The following is an 18,358-nucleotide window of genomic DNA, read 5'->3' as shown; positions in this document are numbered from 1 at the left end:
AATTATACCTAAATGGTGCCACGCCCTAAAAAATTATAGTTGCATGTTGGTAAGTTTATAGGTACGTATGAGTTAGGTAATTATCTTTAGAATAAATCAAAGAGAATTTAAGGACCAATTAAGCTTAGAAGAAGACCATCGATTTAAAATGATAAGTTATAGGGACTAGAATGACAAGAAAAGTTTTGGGACTAAAGTGCAAAATATTTTGTAGTGAAATTTTACTTTTCACTCTAATGTGAATTATTAGGCAATTTAACTAGACAAAAAATGATTTAAAAATTCCTTAAATAGATGACCATAAGATCTATTGGAATATATATTTGGATTGTACAATTACATTAAGAAAAAAAGATAAAAATCAGAGAAAGAATTTAGGAACTTGTCTATCATTAATTTTACCATAGAAGTTACCTAGGGTCCTTAGCAGACACTTTGTTTATAGCTAGGTAAAACTTCAATTAACCCCATTTTCTATCCCATTTAGTTTAGCAATGTCAATATTATTAGTTATGTATAGTTATTAGATTAATAAAGTTCATTTAAGTATTAATTAGGTTGTATTACTATCTTAATTGTCCTTGTAGTGTTATTGGTCTATCATTTCTTTTTTTTTTCTTTTTTTGGAATAGTTGTCAAGGCAAGCCCAAAGATTTGAAGATTCAAAATACAAACACCAGTTCATCACAAAAGTGGTCGGGTGTTCATATGGAAAAAACAAGGAAAAATAATAAGTAAGGACTATATAAAAACATTATTGTCAACTTAGAAACTTTAATACTAAAACATGTTACAAGAAGTACTCAAGTTTTGGGAATGCCATGTTTCAGTACTAAAATTCTTAATTTAACAATAATATTCTTACTAGGTCCTTACTTGTCATTCTCCCTTAAATAATCCACCGACACAGTGGGGATGATCTGAATATCAAAACCTCCGCTCACATACCTAGCATGTTGGTTCACACACTTAATACCCTCACAATACATATGAGCAATGTATATAGGGTAAATCAATCCAAATTTGTCTGATCTGCTGTATAACAGCCTCCAACTGATGATAAAAGTATCCTTCACGAATCATCAGATTGAGTGCATTCAATGAATCAATAAAAATAGTCACTTTTTTGCAAATTCCTCTCTTGGATAATTTTCAATGCATTTTGCACCACAGCCAATTCAACAGCAGTTGGGTTTAATTCACCAAGATTTTGTTTCAAGCCAAGTGCCCAATCTTTATGCCAATTCCTTAACACTCCTCCACCAGCCACATGTCCTTCTAGATTAATAAATCCATCCACTTCAAACTGGAGTTCATCTTTTTCTGGGGGAGTCAAGTGAGTCTGCATTTGGCATTGAGAATGATCTTACAAGCTCCCTTAAGAACGCTTTTCTCCATGAGTTGATGCAAAGTAGAATGATAAATTTGTTGAGTGTTTGATCTGGATTGCTCAAATGCTCTTTGGCATCGATTCTTCTATAGATGCAGCAAGCTAGATTGAATGTTTTCTTCCAAGGCCATTTAGAGATCCCCTCTTAGCCAATGTCTTCCTTGATATTCCATTCAAGACAATCCTGCAAGACAAATAGTAGAATTTTTGCAAGTAATATGGGTTGATTATGATAGATGACCAAAATTCTTGAGCTAGATCGCAATCCCTTAAAATATGTAAGACAGATTCCTCATGTGAACACCCAAAAGGGCATATATCACTCACACTCGGCCCTCTTTTAGCTTTTAGGATACAAGTCAAAAGTCTCTCATGATTAACTTGCCACAAGAACATTTTCAATTTCTCTAGAACGAGGAGTTTCCAAAGAGAAGAGCAGCCACACCCCGAGTTTCCTCTAGTATTGCAGTTCACAAACTCATAAGTTGCTCTTATTGAAAAATTCCCAATTGGTCCATTCCTTTAGCATAACTTATCCATTTCTCCATTAAAGGGGGCCAAATATTTAATAGCTTATTAACAATATTAGATGGTAAAATCTTTAGGAGAATGAAAAACATCTTTTAAATAAAATATATAGAATGAAAGAAATAAAATAAATTGATTTGGGTTTTATTTAGCTCTTTTTTGTTGTTGCTATTTTTCTTTTCTTTTTTTTTCTTTCTGCACCTTTTCATTTTCTTGTCTTTTCATTTTCTTTCTTTTTTATTTTTTATTTTTTTGCTTTTTTTTTCCTTTTTTGCTCTCTCTATTTTTATTTTGCCCCATTTTTTTTCCAAAAGAACACAAATCTCTCTTCAAATGTATTCTTTCATTCAAACAAATATAATGATATGCTTTTCATCACCTAAAGTAGGGTGAGAAAAATGAAGGGAAAATAAGGTATTTTATTGGTTATATTTTCAATTGGTTGAAATTTCAAAGAAAAGGTATAGGCTTAAAGTGGCTAACAAGGGATACATTGAATTGCATAGGATAACTATTTGGCTAAGTAGGTTCAAGAAAATAATGCCTAAATCATCTTTATGCAAAGCATATGCAATTATAGTCTCAACTAAGAATTAAGACAAGTTCTAGAGTGAGAGTAGTGATAGGAAAGTACACACAAGAAGAAAATAATATTAGGCCCAAATCCTCACAAGCCAAAGACTATCACATTAATCCATTCAAACCAAATTCATTGCCACTTAACTTGAATTCCAAATACAAGATCAATTACTTATCATGCTCGAATGCATCCAAACTAAAATTGCCTTAAACTTGTAATTTCACACTTTTTTTATTTTTCAAGAAAACAAAGAAAAAAATAATAAAATGAAAATAGGAAAAAATTAAGTAAACAAGTTAAAATAGTAAAAACCTCCCCTACACTTAAAATCTATAATGTCCTCAATGTAGAACATTGTCCAAAAGATTTATGGGAAATTATGTAAATTGAAAGTGAAGAGAAGGGATACAACCTGATCGATTAAGTGTCATCTTAGAGGGCAAACTCCTCCACAATGTGTGTCTTGAATCTATAATAGAAATGCTTTATCTAGGGCCCATTATCTTTAAACTTTGTTTCAATAGACTCTGCCATAATCTCTACTCCACCATAAGAAAACACTTTAGCAACTACAAAAGGACCTTCCCATCTAGAATGAAGTTTTCCCGACATAAGTTTTAATCTAGCATTATAAAGCAGCAGTTTTTGTCCAACATTAAACTCTTTCTTAACTATCAGCTTATCATGCATCAGCTTGGTCTTTTCTTTATAGATCCTTGAATTTTCATATGCTTCCAAGTGATATTTTTCAAGCTCTTGCAATTGATTTTTTCTTTGATCTCCTACTTTGGCCAACTACATGTTGCATTGCTTCACTGCCTAATAAGCTTTCTACTCAATCTCCATAGGTAAGTGACAAGCTTTTCCGAAAGCAATCCGATAAGGAGACATGCTTGTTGGTGTCTTGTAAGCAGTTCTATATGCTCACAATGCATCCTCAAGTCTCTTACTTCAATCCTTCCTATTGGGTTTCATTGTCTTGTCAAGAATCTACTTTATCTCTTAGTTAAAAACTTTACCTTGCCTATTAGTTTGGGGATGATAAAGGGTAGCCATCTTATGCACAAATCCATACTTACCCAACAAACTTTACATGCTTCGATTACGAAAATAGGTCCTTTGGTCATTGATAACAGCCTTTGGAATACCAAACTTACAAAAGATATATGACCTAATAAAATCTACAACAACAGCAAAGCTATCAGTTCTAGTAGCTTTAGCTTCCATCCACTTAGAAACATAATCAATAGCTAGTAAAATGTAAGCAAAACTAAATGAGATAGGAAAAGGTCCCATGAAATCAAAACCACACACATCAAATATCTAACAAAAAAGTAAAGGTTGTTGAGGCATCTCATTTCTATGGGAGATATTTCCTGTATGCTGACATCTAGCACAATGCTTACAAATTACATATGCATCATGGAATAGAGTAGGCCAATACAATCCAGAATCAAACACTTTTCTAGTAGTGCGTTGTGGAACAAAGTGTCCTCTACAACCAAGTGTGTGACAAAAATGTAATACAGACTCAAACTCAGTGTTAGGAATACATCTCTTAATAATCTGGTCACTATCTATGTGCCAAAGGTATGGATCATCCTAAATGTAATATATAGCTTCCTTCTTAAACTTATCTAATTGATATTTCATTAAATGCACAAGCAATGTAAAGGAAGCTAAGTAATTAACTAAGTCGACATGCCAAGGATTAACATCATGCATAGCACTCAAGCATTCATCAAGAAAATTATCATCAATAAGAATAGAAGGAACTATGTAAGTGTCACATCTTGGCACTAAGGGTATGATTGCCATGGAATCTGAGATAAACTCACATCCCATAAGCCTTAATTATATAAAATTAAGTTAAAATATCGATAACTAATTTATATATATAATTGTAAGGTTCAAAAAAAATCTTAAATATTCTATAAAAATTTTGGTAGAATTTCCCTTGTAATTTAGACCTCCTAAAATTTTACAATAACAAAACCTGTTAGCTAATATAGTAAAAGAGCTTAGCTCCATACTAGCAGATTATAAATCATCAAAACAAAACAAAACTAGGATCTAACTATAGTATACATGGAGCACTAGATTAAAATTATATCAAAATAACTAGAATGTACTTCCACTATCTAAAAAGTGATACTGCCTCTCAACAATCAACAGATAGGGTCATCTACAACATCTGAGACCAAAGAATTTTCTAGTGAGTAGCGTCTCAATTGAGATTATAAATTATAATTAATTAAAAATAAAATGTGACAAGTAGTAACTAATAAATTTAGTTTAAACAAAATAAGAGAATAATGAAACTTACTTTAACTAACAATAAATGATGAGTTTGCTCAATAGTATAACCATGAAACCAACAATAGCATCAAAACCATATAAATTTATCAAAATTTTTCTATTAAATATATATACATATATATAAAGATTTCAAATAATGGTGCAATTAAAAAAATCCTTTAAAGAAACAAATATAAAATGATAAGTTTTAAATCTAATATAGGAAGGCTTTATCAGAATGAATAATACGTGTGGATACTCAGTCCACGAGAGTAAATAACCAATCAAGCATGGACACACAATTCACGAAGGTAAGTAACCAATCAAGCGTAGCTAAAAGCCATGAAACAAGCGCGACAGGAGCCACAAATCAAGTGCAAGCATGAGGCCTGCAAAAACAAGTATGAGTATAATACTCACGAATTACCATCCCTCCAATCCATGTGCATTAGCCTTCACACGAGACTAGCACCTTCAATAAACACCTTGCTAGCTAGGTGTACTATGGCGCGCCTCCTACAGCTAATGAAATTATCATTAGCATCCAGTGTTTTGAACTCAGTTTCCTTAATTAAAATCAAGCGTGCATGGAGTAGAAAATAATTTCAAAATTTTCACTTTCAAAATATACAATTCGGTTGTCATTTTTCATTCTCATATTCATTGTCATTTCCTCCATGCACGAGTTGTTGTGCTAAAGGTTTGCATATCAAACATAAAGGTAAACAATTGAGCTGTTTTTAAAAAGTAACACTGTTTGTCGTATATCAACTTTAATTATTATTTATCAATAGCATGAATCATTAGTAAAATCAAGATCTCATCATTAATAAAATAATTATTATAAAAGTAGAATTGACAAGAATTTTTATATAATAAATAAAGAAATAGTATTAAAATTTAAGTAAAGAAATTTTGTAAACAATTACTAAAAATTCATTCAGAATGCTACCCACTCACCTGAAAGTTTTTCAAAAGTTCTAAAATTTGCTTCTCTTACTTTACACTTTTATTCTAATGATGTCCTTAATGTCTTGACAAATAAATCAAAATTTTAATATCATTTATTAAATAATTTTCCAAGCACTTAATGGGTAATCCAACAATATTAAAGATAATACTCTAACTAATTATGTTTTAGGTATACTTGGGTTAGTTAAACCTTTGACAATTCTCAATTCATTCTCATAGCTCTTTATAACTTACCCTCAACCATAAGTCATAATATCTCATATCAACTATTCTCTTGCTTCTTTTGGATTTAATAACATACCATAAAGGCATTCTAGGCATTCCTTTCTCATATTTTGATATTTTTAAAATTTCAAAACTTACATATACTCCTTTGAGTAATATTCATAATTCATCTAAGCTCTACTATAAAAATTTAACAATCTCATTTCCACCAACAAATTTTCCAAGCACATTTACAAGCACCATGAGAACATTTACCATTAACAAAATCATGAGGCAAACATCCAAGCAAATTTAAACATTTTCAACATTTAATTTTTTCATCAATCTTTAGCTCAAAATTAATAGAATAGCATCCAGTGTTATCCAAAATAGCTCCTAAATTCTTTATTCAAGTATTTTCACAAACATCTTGAGGGCATCCAACTTTAGCTAACAATAATCATCTAGCCATTTAATCAACTTACCACATAAACTTTATCAACACTAAGCTTAGCATCACAATAAAATTGCACAGCATTAACCAATTCAGCTCCTTAATTCTCAAGCAAGTCATGGCAGCAACAAGAAAAGCAGAGGCAGAATTTTCAACCAAAAAAAAAAAAAAACAAAGAAGAAGAAGTTGAATTTATCATACCCACTCACACGGCACCCACTAGCTGAATAGGAAGGAAGAGTGAAGATGAAGATCAAGCAAACACACGATGCCAACAGTTTAGGAGGGAGAGCATATAGGAATCGAACGTACGCACCACCACGGTCGGCCACTGAGCAGAAAAGAAATAAAGAACAGCAACCCAAGAAGGAATTCAGTGACTCCAACTCCCTCTCATCTGCAGGAATGCGACGGCAAGCAGAGAAATTGAAGAGCACTCACCTCAAGTTAACATGAAGCTAAAAACGATGGCAGGGGAAAAAGCATCCAGCAACCCAACCTTACTGTAACATATGAACTTAGGCAGAAAGAAGAACGGAGATTGAGGCAACAACAGCAAAGAGACGCAGTCAACGGTGAGCAAAGAAAATTGATGAGAAGAACTAGAGAAGTGGAGCGATAATGAAGGAGCAGAGGAGAGTAATGGCGGTGAAGAGAACAAAATGGAATGCTCTACTTTTCTCGAACCATGGAGATTAATTCTGACCAAAAGAAGTATTTGCGAAAATTACAAGAACGAACACGGGAAATCACAAGAAAAGACACAAGAAAATTATACGGCAAGGCACAAGATTTTTATATAATTTAAAACTAAACTTTTGCTCGGAAAAAACTTAAACTTTGGATTTTTAAGAAATTTTCTAACAAAAGTTCCTCTAATTTACCATTTTCTACTTACTAAAAAAACTTATTTAAATAAAATATCTATTGGAAGAAAAAAAAATTATTCAATATAAAAATTAAGTTTACTATAGGAAAATTCAATGCGGCTCAAATGGTCTACAACATAATTCTTAGCTCCACCCTTATCCTTTATTTCCAAGTTAAACTCTTGTAGCCAGAGCATCCATCTGACTAATCATGGCTTTGCATCTGGCTTTCTTAAGAGATACTTTAATGCTACATGATCAAAAAACAAAAAAACTTTTACATTCAAAATATATGATCTAAACTTATCTAATGTAAAGACAATAGCTAAAATCTCCTTTTCAATGGTAGTATAGTTGGCCTGGGCTGCATCTAAAGTTCTGAAAGCATAAGTTACGACATGTAATTTCTTATCAACTCTCTATAAAAGCACTGCACCAAGAGCATAGTTAGAAGTATCACATAATAATTCAAAAGGTAAATCTCAATTTGGTGGTTGAATGATTGATGGAGTGGTCAATCTCTTCTTTAACTCATCAAATGCTTGCTTACAAGCTTTATCAAATTTGACCTCTATATCTTTCTACAACAATCTTGAGAGTGGCAAGGCTATTTTACTAAAATCTTATATAAACCTCTTGTAGAGTCTTGCATGTCTAAGGAAAGAACGGACTTCTTTAACAAAAGTAGGATAAGGCAAGGAAATAATCACATCTACCTTAGCCTTGTCAACTTCTATCCCCCTCTCAAAAACACCATGACCTAATACAATACCTTATTTAATCATGAAATGACACTGTTCAAAGTTCAATGCAAGATTTTTCTCAATACATCACTCAAGTACTCTATCTACATTCACTAGACACTCATCAAATGAATCCTCATATATATTGAAATCATCCATAAAAACCTCTATGTAATAGTCTAGTAAATTTACGAAGATACTCCTCATGCATCTCTGAAATATGGCCGGGGCATTGTATAATCCAAATGGCATCCTCCTGTAAGCAAACGTGCCAAATGAACATGTGAATGTTGTCTTCTCTTAATCCTCTAGAGCTATGCAAATTTGAAAATAACTTGAAAAATCATCTAAAAAATAATAGTGAGATTTGCCTGCTAATTTCTCTAATATTTGATCAATAAAAGGTAAAGGAAAGTAATCCTTCCTGGATGCATCATTTAGCTTTTTGTAGTTGATGCACATCCTCAAGCTATTTTGCATTCTCATAGGAATCAAATCATTCTTTTCATTCTTTACTACTGTGATCCCACTCTTCTTTAGCATTATCTTTACTGGACTCACCCACTAGCTATTAGAAATAGGGTAAATGATAATTGCAGAAAGAAGTTTTATTACCACTTTTTTTACCACGTCAAGGATATGTAGGTTAAACCTCCTTTGAGGTTGCCTACATGGCTTTACACCATCCCCCATCAAGATCCTGTGCATGCATATATCTAGACTGATGCCTGGAATGTTAGCTACTGTTAATCCTACAGCTTTCTTGTGCTTCCTCAATACCTCTAATAGTCTTGCCTCTTGACTAAGCTCAAAATCCCTTGCTATAATAATTGGCAATTTCTCACCATCATCTAAGAATGCATTTCAAATGTTCTGGTAGATCTTTCAATTCAAGTGTAGGTAGCTGCTGAATAGAAGGCATTAGCTTATTGAGAGTGATCTCAACAACTCCATAAACTTGCATTACATCAAAAGAAGTAGCAACATCTTGCTCTAGAACACTAGAACTAACATTATTAATAGAATTACATGAAACAGAGTCACTAGTAAAGTCCACCATTTTTTTAGAATAAAAAACAATCATGTCAGAGTTACTGGAAGTGCCTATGTGAATATTGTGCATGGACTTGAATAATTCAAAAATATCATTAGAACTAGTATAATCAAAAGAATCGTCAGAAACACTAGAGATGATATCATGATCACCGATAAAGAGAGGCTGGATGTTGTTATCGGCATATTGCAATAGTTCGGAGAGTTTGATGTCCTAGCTTGGTGTTCCTGTACTGCTTCCCCCTGAACCAATCATAGGCATACTTCTCAAAGGTGGCCACTGGACAAAATTAAAACAAACAAGCCTTAGACCATTATATTCAACAATAAACACTGAGTAAGCTATGATCACTCTCGGAACAAGGTTCTTCTACAAATCTAACTCAATGCAAATGCGTGCATACCTCCCCCTCATAGTGGAGACAATTTAATTATTAATGTTCGACAAGGTGCACATATCCACCTTGACAAGGTGCATGTACATTCACCCAAACACTAGATAAAGTTCTTATTATAATAGTGCATTGCGATCTTAGGAATCCTTACCTATACCGTAATATGCTCTAGCGGGTTATTGAAAGGATTAAAATAAGGTGACCAAGTTTGGACATGGACACAGTGCTGCATTGCAACCCACGATCCTTTGAATATTCTTATATATTGTGCTTTCATTTGCTCTAAGTCAGTGAAACAAACCACATAGTAGTTGTTACTTAAGTTTATCAACTTGAACTTTGGAATACCACAAATCTTACTTAATTAACCATTTTTTCAAGTCACACTTACGTAAACGTTTACCCAACATTGTCAGCACAAAAGCCTTGATTCCACAGTTTACACTAGTCTTGCAGCTCTTCTTCTATCATCGGAACAACTGGGTAGAGTTTCATTAATTCCTTCATCTCCTCCATAAGTACTAGAGGCTTCCATGGGATGTCATCTTCTTCATGCATCAGGTCATCAACCTCCATCACCACATCACCATTGGCAACTTTAATAAAGCCCATCAATGAAGCTTTGTATGATAAAGGTGGCACCTTCTATTTGCCTATTTTTCGTTTATCAAGTTTGATATCCTAATTTTTCACTGACTCAGTAAAATCATTTGACATATAAGCATTCACCTTCTTCAACTTGTTCACATCCCTTCCCAAGTCCCTCGGAGGATAGTCAAGCAATTGCTTCTTCAGAAGAAAGGTTCCATGAACGAGTTCTCACAAACTGACATCCAAAGCGATGATCGAGATCTGGTGTAATAACCTGGAATTTCAAATTAAGCTAAATTTATAATATGGTATTTTTAGTATGTCTATATATATATAATTATGAAACAAAAATAACGCGAGGATGATGGCATAGTGGAAATTATAGGGGGAAAAAACCATCAAAACTTGAGTTCGAATCTTATAGGTGAGATAACATGTTTTTTTTTTATCTTGTCTCGGCTTCTTTAAATTACCAGTATGCCCTCAGCTTCTTTAAATCAGATATTTTTCTTCTTTCTCTCTCTAGACAAGCAGTTTCGAACCAATGAGAGAAGCTCTGGAATTCTCTACCATTAGCTTTGTCTTCTCCTTCTTCCTTCTCTGTACCAGTCATCTTCAACGTTGATGAGTGTGAGAGCTTCAACTATCGATGTTGAGTCTCCTCCATCCCTGTTCGGCCATTGAATCTTCCTTTCTTCTTCCAAGCAGCAACAACGTCCAAGTACGACTCTGTTCTAGTGCAGCTGTGGGGGTTGTGTCGAACTCTTTCCTCCCTTGCTTCACCATCAACTCTCCCTTTCCATTTCTTCCGTTCATTTGCGTATGCGTCTGGGGAAGTAAGAGCCGTTTATTTCCCTCCGTTCTTTGATCATCGTCCCCTGTTTCTGGCTGCAAAAATCTTCATTTCTCTCTCATTTGTGCTGCTGTAGATTCTTCTTCCTTCTTCCTTCTTCCTTCCTGTTCATCCGCCCAAGATCTTCTCCTTCTTGCTCCTTCTTTGCTCTGTCATGCTGAGGTGAGGAGCGTCGAATCGTCTTCTTGCTAGCTCTGTGTGTGTGTGTGTGTAAATAGTAGAGATAATATTTTTATTTAGTGTGTGTGAGGTTATTGCTGTGCGCGCTTATGGAAAGGGGGTAGGATTCTGAACCAAGCTGGAATTTTAGTCTATTGAAAGAGATAGTGTGTGCTTGGACTACAATTGAATTTATATTGATTTTGTTGAAAAAATAAACTTGGGATGCTAGAATAAATTATGTTTTGATGTTGTAGGATTATTGAAAAATTGTGGGATGAGATTTAAAGGAAGAACTTAGCATTATGATTTGAATATAGGCAATATTAATTTTGTTGAAGAAATAAACTTGGGATGCTAGAATAAATTATGTATTGATGCTTTAAGATTATTGGAAAAATTGTGGGATGAGATTTGAAGGAAGAACTTATCATTAAGATTTGAAAATTGGTGCCTATAAAATGTTTGATAAAATGCTTAAAAGAAAGAATATTGGTGGATGATGGAAAATATATGTGATGATTGAATTATTGATAATTAAATTGTCATGGAAGACAATTATCCTCTACAAGAAAAGTTAAAGCTAGAGATAGAGTTGTTTGAAAAAGAGTATTTTGTATAAGTAATTCAAGAGCCAATTTATTATTAAGATATTAATCATTAAAATGCCTATCAAATGTTTGAAAAAAGATATTGAAGTTAAGAGTTATCCACCTTACGTTTTGAGTTATTTTGGATTGAAAATATTAAATAATAATAATAAAATCTATAAAAGAAAATAACAATGGCATTTCTTGGGCACTAGGATTTAAAGAGCAAGAATTGTTGCAAGATGACAAGCTATAAGTGAGTTATTTATTTGAAAAATTATCAGTAAGTGAATAGCATCCCAATTAATTTATCAATAAAATTTTCTTTATGAAATATATTAATGCCATTTTACTTTCTTATTGTTTTATTATTAGTAAACCATATTTATCAACGAATGATTCCTTTATTGAGCCAATTCTAATTTAATGGATCAATTTATTATGTGAAATTATTTTATCCTGTGAGAATATACATAATTGTGACAAAAGAATAATTAAATTATGACATATACATGTATCTTCCTTATGAGTTATAGTTTTAAGATTTATGAAATTATCTTGATTACCTTTGGAAATTTTAGTCACTAGTTAAATGCAAGAATGGACATTATTTAAAAAATTTTATTATGACAAGTATTAAATTGAAGCTTAAGATGATTCGTGCAAGTTTGGTATTGAGAATGAAAATTATATTTTAGAAATAATTATTTTTCTCGCGTGTTCCAAAAATAATTTTGAGAGGACTTTGAGCAAAATACTGTTGTTGACGGCAACTCTATTAGCCCTTGGTATGCCTTGGTTAATAATTAGCTAGTTTAATTTTCATGGACTTGTTCTTACATTTGATATTCGTGGGTCTCGTACTTGCTTCTGTTTCCTGAATTTGACCATATCTGGTTAGTTACATTCGTGGACTGTGTGTTCACGTCTGTTTCGTAGATTCGATCATGTTTGGTTAGTTATCCTTGTGGACTGTGTGTCCACTCCTATTTCGTGGCTTTAGCCGTGTCTGATTAATTATCCCATAGACTGTGTGTCCATGTCTGTTATTTGTTCTACAAAGTCCTCATAAACAAATTAATTTTATTGAATTTGTAAAAAATAAACTTCATTGTTTTAGTTAGTAAATATTTATATTCCTATTTAATTATTTAATTTACTTGATTTCTCAAATCCAGGTGATAAATTGTTTATTTTATTTAGAATTTAATGGTTCAATATTTGTGAAGTTTATTAGGATATTTAAATTCTTGAATTTGGTGTTTTTTAATTTGTTTATAATTATCTGATCATATTCATTTATATCTTTTTGATTTTATTACTGAGACGTTATTCACTGAAAATAATTTTGGTCTCAGATAGTGTAGTTGATACTAAACCACCTACCGAATATTGAAGAGTCTATTACGGACTAGAGGTGGAGGAGCTAAGGGTTAAACTTTCTTTTGATGTAAAGTTTTAATTATGAACTTTTATTTTATAAACTTATTTTAGATACTCCACATAGTCTATAGCTAGGTCCTTTAATTTATTATATAATCTGTCTGCTAGTTGGAAGGAACTTTGTTCCTGATTAATTTAATATTTTGATTAAAGTATTGTATTGTAGAATTTTTAGGAAGGCCTATTTATAGGGGAGGTTTTGTCAAAATTTCTACAAAAATACTGAAACTTTTGTTATAGGTAAAGGCATTAAAAATTTTAATATAAATTTAATTATGTTTTAAAAATAAATATTAAATATTAGATTAAGGTTTCCTTTACCATAGTTTAAAGGATGTATATTGGTGTATACATCTCGTGCTAATCATGTCTAATTTTTGGGATATGACATTTGGTGTGTGAGTCCGGCAATGGAGATCTAGTGTGCAAGATGTGGTATGTGACGATTGAGATCTGATGTGCTTATTGGTCTAACTAATTCCCTTTTAAAAATAATAATAATAATTTTAATTAAGATCAGTTAGCCAATAATATTAAAGATAAAAGAGATTAATTCAACTAGGAAACACAATAACTACCACCTATCCCTTAAAATATCAATAGTAAACATTTTATTCACGTTTAGTTTTTAGTTGTGGTTTAGCGCCATTTTGTTAGCATATGAATGTTCTATTTTTATTCTCGGTTAGTTTAAAAATAATTTTTCCAAGAGTAGCCTTGGAGTTGTGTCCACATTAAGGGGTGGCAAAGGGTTCATTAGGTGTCACAGTTAGGGGAAATGTGCGGCAAATAAGGGGGTCGACATGTCATGCCAAGGATATAAAACCCACCAATGACTCATCTCTTTGAAAGTTGATATAATGATTTTAAATTTTATATTAAAAAAATTATCTATTAATTAATAATTTATTTTAATTTTATAACAAATGAAGAGTAGTAACTTAATAAAACTAATATTATTATTCATATGAAAATTTAAAGTTAAATATTACTTAAGTTGAAGATTAATTTTATTTTTGTTATATGAAAAATTACTAAAGTACCATCATCTCTTGTTAAATATATATATATATATATAGTGAAATAAAAATAATCACAATCTTGAATTGTAAATATTTCAATTAGTTTTGGTCTTGTTGCGTAATTTTTCTCAACAAGAGTCATATATTATTTTCTATTGCTCTTTGTCGGTCAAACACGCAGAAGAGATTCAGCTTCGCGAGTGTTCTCTATTTTTCTGTTCTCTATTTTTGTTTCTTTTTCTTCTCTTCTCCGTCACATGAGCTCCCTCCTTTTGTTAGTGGACTTTCTCCTCATCATCAACTACTTGTTCATGTGGAGTGGCTGAAACTTTCTTCCCCATTTCTGCTCTGTTTTTGCGGCGGACGAAGGTGTGTGCGCACCTGCTCTGTTTTTATCTTTTTCTTCTTCTTCGGCTATTGTAAAGTTTGTGTGTGTGTGTGTGGTAGATCAACTATGTTGTTTGCTGGCTAGATGTTGGTCTCCTTCCTCCTCGTGCGTTATGGAAGCTTGAAGCTCTTCTTTGTTCCTTCTTTGCTATCACTCTTGTTTTCTGTTCAGGTTTGGCTCCGTGTGTATGTACGTGTGTGTATCTAGCTTCACTTATTCTTGTTTCTCAAGATCTGAGCGTCTTGCATATGTGTATGTAATCTCAAATCCTATCCTTTCTTGGCCACGATAGCTGGTCTTCTTCCTTATCATCCGAGCTGCAGAACAGAGCATTTTCTTTCCTTCTTCAGCGTCGACTACATAATGGTTCTAAGCTGTCACCACTGCACTTTGGGTTGAGGTACATCATTAATCCTCTCTTCTCCCTCTTCGAGTGCAACATTAGCATTGAAACAATCTCTTCTTTTTCCAGTCGGTTGATGGGGTTCTGTTCTTTATTCTTGGTGTGTACTTTTAACTAGGATTGAAATGTTGCTTTCGGTTGGGGCTGGAAATTGTTTGATTATGTTGAATTGAAAGATTAAAAAAAATTAAATTAATAATAATAAAATAGAAGTTTGAAATTTGTTGGAATTTCTTAGTTATTCATTTCATAATTTTGTCAATAATAAATGCATGCCCTCAAGGTAATTGTAAAAATGTTTGAGAAAAGCATTTGATGAATTATGGTTGGTTAAGCCTTCATATTATAGCTAAGAGGAGTGTATGTTAGTTTTGGGTTCAAGTTGTTAATTGAAAATTAAAAAAATAAAAAAAAACCAATGTGGGGTAAAAGGATTATATAGGATGCTTGTTTCATATTTAGTCTAGAGGAAGCTTAAGAATGATAAATATAATTTATAACGAGCATGGGTCATAAGAAAGTCCAAGGATAAATTGAGAATTGTCTTAAGTGTACTTGAAATGTAATTAGTTATAGTATTGTTAGTATGGATTGGATTAAATATTAATGTCCATTAAGTGCCCGGAGGATTATTGAAGGAATGATTTTAGAATTTTGATTCATTTGTCAGGACATTAAGGATATCATTAGATTAAAGGTCAAAAGTTAAGAGAAGTAAGTTTTAGAATTATTGAGAAAACACTTAGGTGATGGATAACATTTGAAATAAATTTTTAATGATGTTTTTATAAAATTTCTTTATTTAAATTTTAATATTATTCCCTTGTAAATTGTATTAATATCCTTTTCAATTCAATTTTTTATAATAATTGTTTTATTGATGATCATGTCTTAATTTTACTAGTAATTTATATTATTGCAGTTTAATTATTTAATTCCACGTTTAATTTGAAAAATGAATCTGAGTAATGGGATTTAATAGCAAAATAATATGGTTGAAGGTGAAAACTTTGAAATTGCTTTCTTGCTCTATGCATACTTGATTTTATTTAGAGGGATTGAGTTCATAACACTAGTTGCTAGCGGCAGTTCTGTTAGCCCTTGACGTGCCATGGTATACCTAGGTAGCAGGATGCTTGTAGGAGATGTTAGCCCTGTGCACAGGCCAATGCACGTGGAACGGAGGGAAGGATATTCGTGAGTGTTGTACTCACGCTTGTTTCGTGGGCTTTATGCCTGTACTTGTTTCATGGCTTTTAGTTACGCTTGATTATTTTGTAGCTTTAAGTTGTATTTGTTAGTTATTTATCCTCGTGGACTGTGTGTCCACGCTTAATTGATTACTTACCCTTGTAAACTTTGTATCTACGCTTGTTATTCGTTCTGATAAAGTCCTCCTATATTAGATTTATAACTTATCATTTTTATATTAGTTTCTTTAAAGAAAATTTTCTTAATTGCTCCATAATTTGAAATCTTTATATATATATATATATTTAATAGAAAAAAATTGATAATCTTATTTGGTTTTAATGCTATTGTTAGTTTCATGGTTATACGATAGAGCAAACTTGTCATTCATTGTTAACTAAAGTAAGTTTCATTATTTTTTTAATTTGTTTAAATCATATTTATTAGTTACTACCTATCACATTTTATCATTAATTAGTTATAATTTATAATCTCGATTGGAACGCTACTCACTGAAAATTTTTTTGGTCTCAGATATTGTACATGACCTTGTCTGCTAATCGTTGAGGGGCAGTATCACTTTTCAGATAGTGGTAGCACATTTTTAGTTATTTTGATGTAAATGTATTGTTTTATGCAATTGCAACTTAGTGCTCCACGTATACTGTAATTATATGATGGTTTTATTTTGTCAACATGTAATTTGTTGGTGTGGAGCTAGTCTCCATTGTTGGATTGGTTGATAGGTTACATCATTGTAATAAATTTTCGGAGGTCCAAACTACAAGGGAGACTCTATCGAAATTTCTGTAAAATATTTAAGACTTTACAAATTTTAAATTATTATATACAACTTTTATATTAATATTTTAACTTAATCTCTAGCTAATTAAAACTTATAAAATGAGTTCATCTCATATTTTATGTCGGTCATACCTTGAGTTTCAGGATGTGACAGTTGATGTATCACATAAAGGAGTAATCTTTCGATAACTCAACTCTTGAGGGATGATGTGTTACCCAATGAACAAACCCATGATTCATCTCTCTCCTTCCACTATAAATTGCAATTCATCTTCATTCTTCCTATCATCTACTTTGGCATACATACACATATTCTCTTCCCCTCAACTCAAGGCTATTCTTATAGAGATATTGGACTCTCCATAACTTCAACTTGGGCTATTGGATACCAAGAGAGGAAGAAATGGAGGTTCCAAGCCTAAAAAATAATCTGAGTATTTATAAGAGTCTTGCACACTAGGTAGCAATACTAGCATTTTTTGTGCTTGACTATTACTTGGGTAAATTGTTTGCATGCATGGATGCCTTGATTTATATATGAATGAATTATATTCATGAATTGATTGGACTATGAAATGCATGAAATTATCCCTCGGCAAAAACAATGAATATTTAGGGTTTGGACAAGGCGATTCTTCCCTAAAAAAAAAAAAAGTGTCTGGACATGGCGACAGGTTCGATTGTGTTGTTAGGCAATTGGGATTGTGACCTTAGTCGTGACACCCCTCAAATTCAAGGTAAAATAACCAAAATGTAGTTCCACAAAGACTTAGTCTAACGTGACATTTGACAAAACCCAAACTTCAGGGCTAAACACTATGATCCTGCACCGAGGAAACCATTATTACTAGACCATAAATAGTTCATCATAGATGAGGGGGCTTCCTCTGCAATGAACGTCCCAAGAAATTAAAAAGCCCAAAATAGATCTCTCCTTTACACCATACATAACTCAATTTGTTAATAGACATTTAACAACAAGGGGCATTACAATTCCAATATCCCAACACAACACTAAAACACTTGGCCAAATACAATAAATACAAGTACCAAGAAAAGGTGGCCATGTACTTAAGCCTAACCAGTCTTGACCTCGTGCTGAGAAAGTGAGCTATAAAATCTCACATAAAACATTGTTAGAATGAGAGGTGAGATAACAATATCTTAATAGCTGAAGAAAAATTCTAATTTAGACAGGCATACTATAATAAAATATATTTTGATAAGAAGGTGCATACTCAAAATACCATATATTGAAACAAATTTCAAAAGTAAAATTTCCAATACTCAAAGTAATACAACTATTCAAAAGAATTTTTAGTAATATCTTATCATTTCAATAATCACTATAATACAATAATCAACCCTACCTAAACACTACTCCCCTTCCATAACCAAATGATATGATTCAGGGAATGCCCCCATAAT

The 18,358-nt window shown here is 32.3% G+C and overlaps 1 protein-coding gene and 1 long non-coding RNA gene across 9 annotated transcripts; one reads left to right on the top strand and one right to left on the bottom strand.

The window, feature by feature from the left end:
* Positions 1-680: 680 nt before the first annotated feature.
* Positions 681-7,158, bottom strand: LOC129291009 (uncharacterized). Of its 2 annotated transcripts, none has more exons than XR_008588607.1 (3): positions 6,868-7,158; positions 6,628-6,757; positions 681-5,312 (listed from the first exon to the last, which is right to left on the bottom strand). It is a non-coding gene; the product is annotated as an uncharacterized LOC129291009 (long non-coding RNA). The 2 variants fall into 2 exon arrangements; XR_008588608.1 differs by having other exon boundaries at positions 681-3,037.
* A 3,362-nt stretch (positions 7,159-10,520) lies between these two features.
* On the top strand, positions 10,521-16,783 carry LOC129289812 (uncharacterized). 7 transcript variants are annotated; one of them, XR_008588247.1, is made up of 4 exons: positions 14,283-14,513; positions 14,617-14,703; positions 14,825-14,932; positions 16,661-16,773. XR_008588247.1 is itself a non-coding variant. In XM_054926575.1 (3 exons), exons 1-3 carry the CDS (start codon positions 10,727-10,729, stop codon positions 16,691-16,693), a joined length of 306 nt encoding a protein of 101 aa, XP_054782550.1. In that variant the 5' UTR covers positions 10,521-10,726; the 3' UTR covers positions 16,694-16,783. The 7 variants fall into 7 exon arrangements, 2 of the variants coding, with proteins under 2 accessions (XP_054782550.1, XP_054782551.1); XM_054926575.1 differs by lacking the exons at positions 14,283-14,513; positions 14,617-14,703; positions 14,825-14,932 and adding exons at positions 10,521-10,913; positions 11,007-11,092 and having other exon boundaries at positions 16,661-16,783; XM_054926576.1 differs by lacking the exons at positions 14,283-14,513; positions 14,617-14,703; positions 14,825-14,932; positions 16,661-16,773 and adding exons at positions 10,521-10,913; positions 11,007-11,092; positions 13,038-13,203.
* The last annotated feature ends 1,575 nt before the right edge of the window (positions 16,784-18,358 follow it).

Source organism: Prosopis cineraria, unplaced genomic scaffold, assembly GCF_029017545.1.
Source record: "Prosopis cineraria cultivar Desert tree isolate PC_DT_omini unplaced genomic scaffold, ASM2901754v1 PC13, whole genome shotgun sequence".
Taxonomy (NCBI): Eukaryota; Viridiplantae; Streptophyta; class Magnoliopsida; order Fabales; family Fabaceae; genus Prosopis; species Prosopis cineraria.
This window is presented reverse-complemented; position numbering and strand designations above follow the sequence as displayed.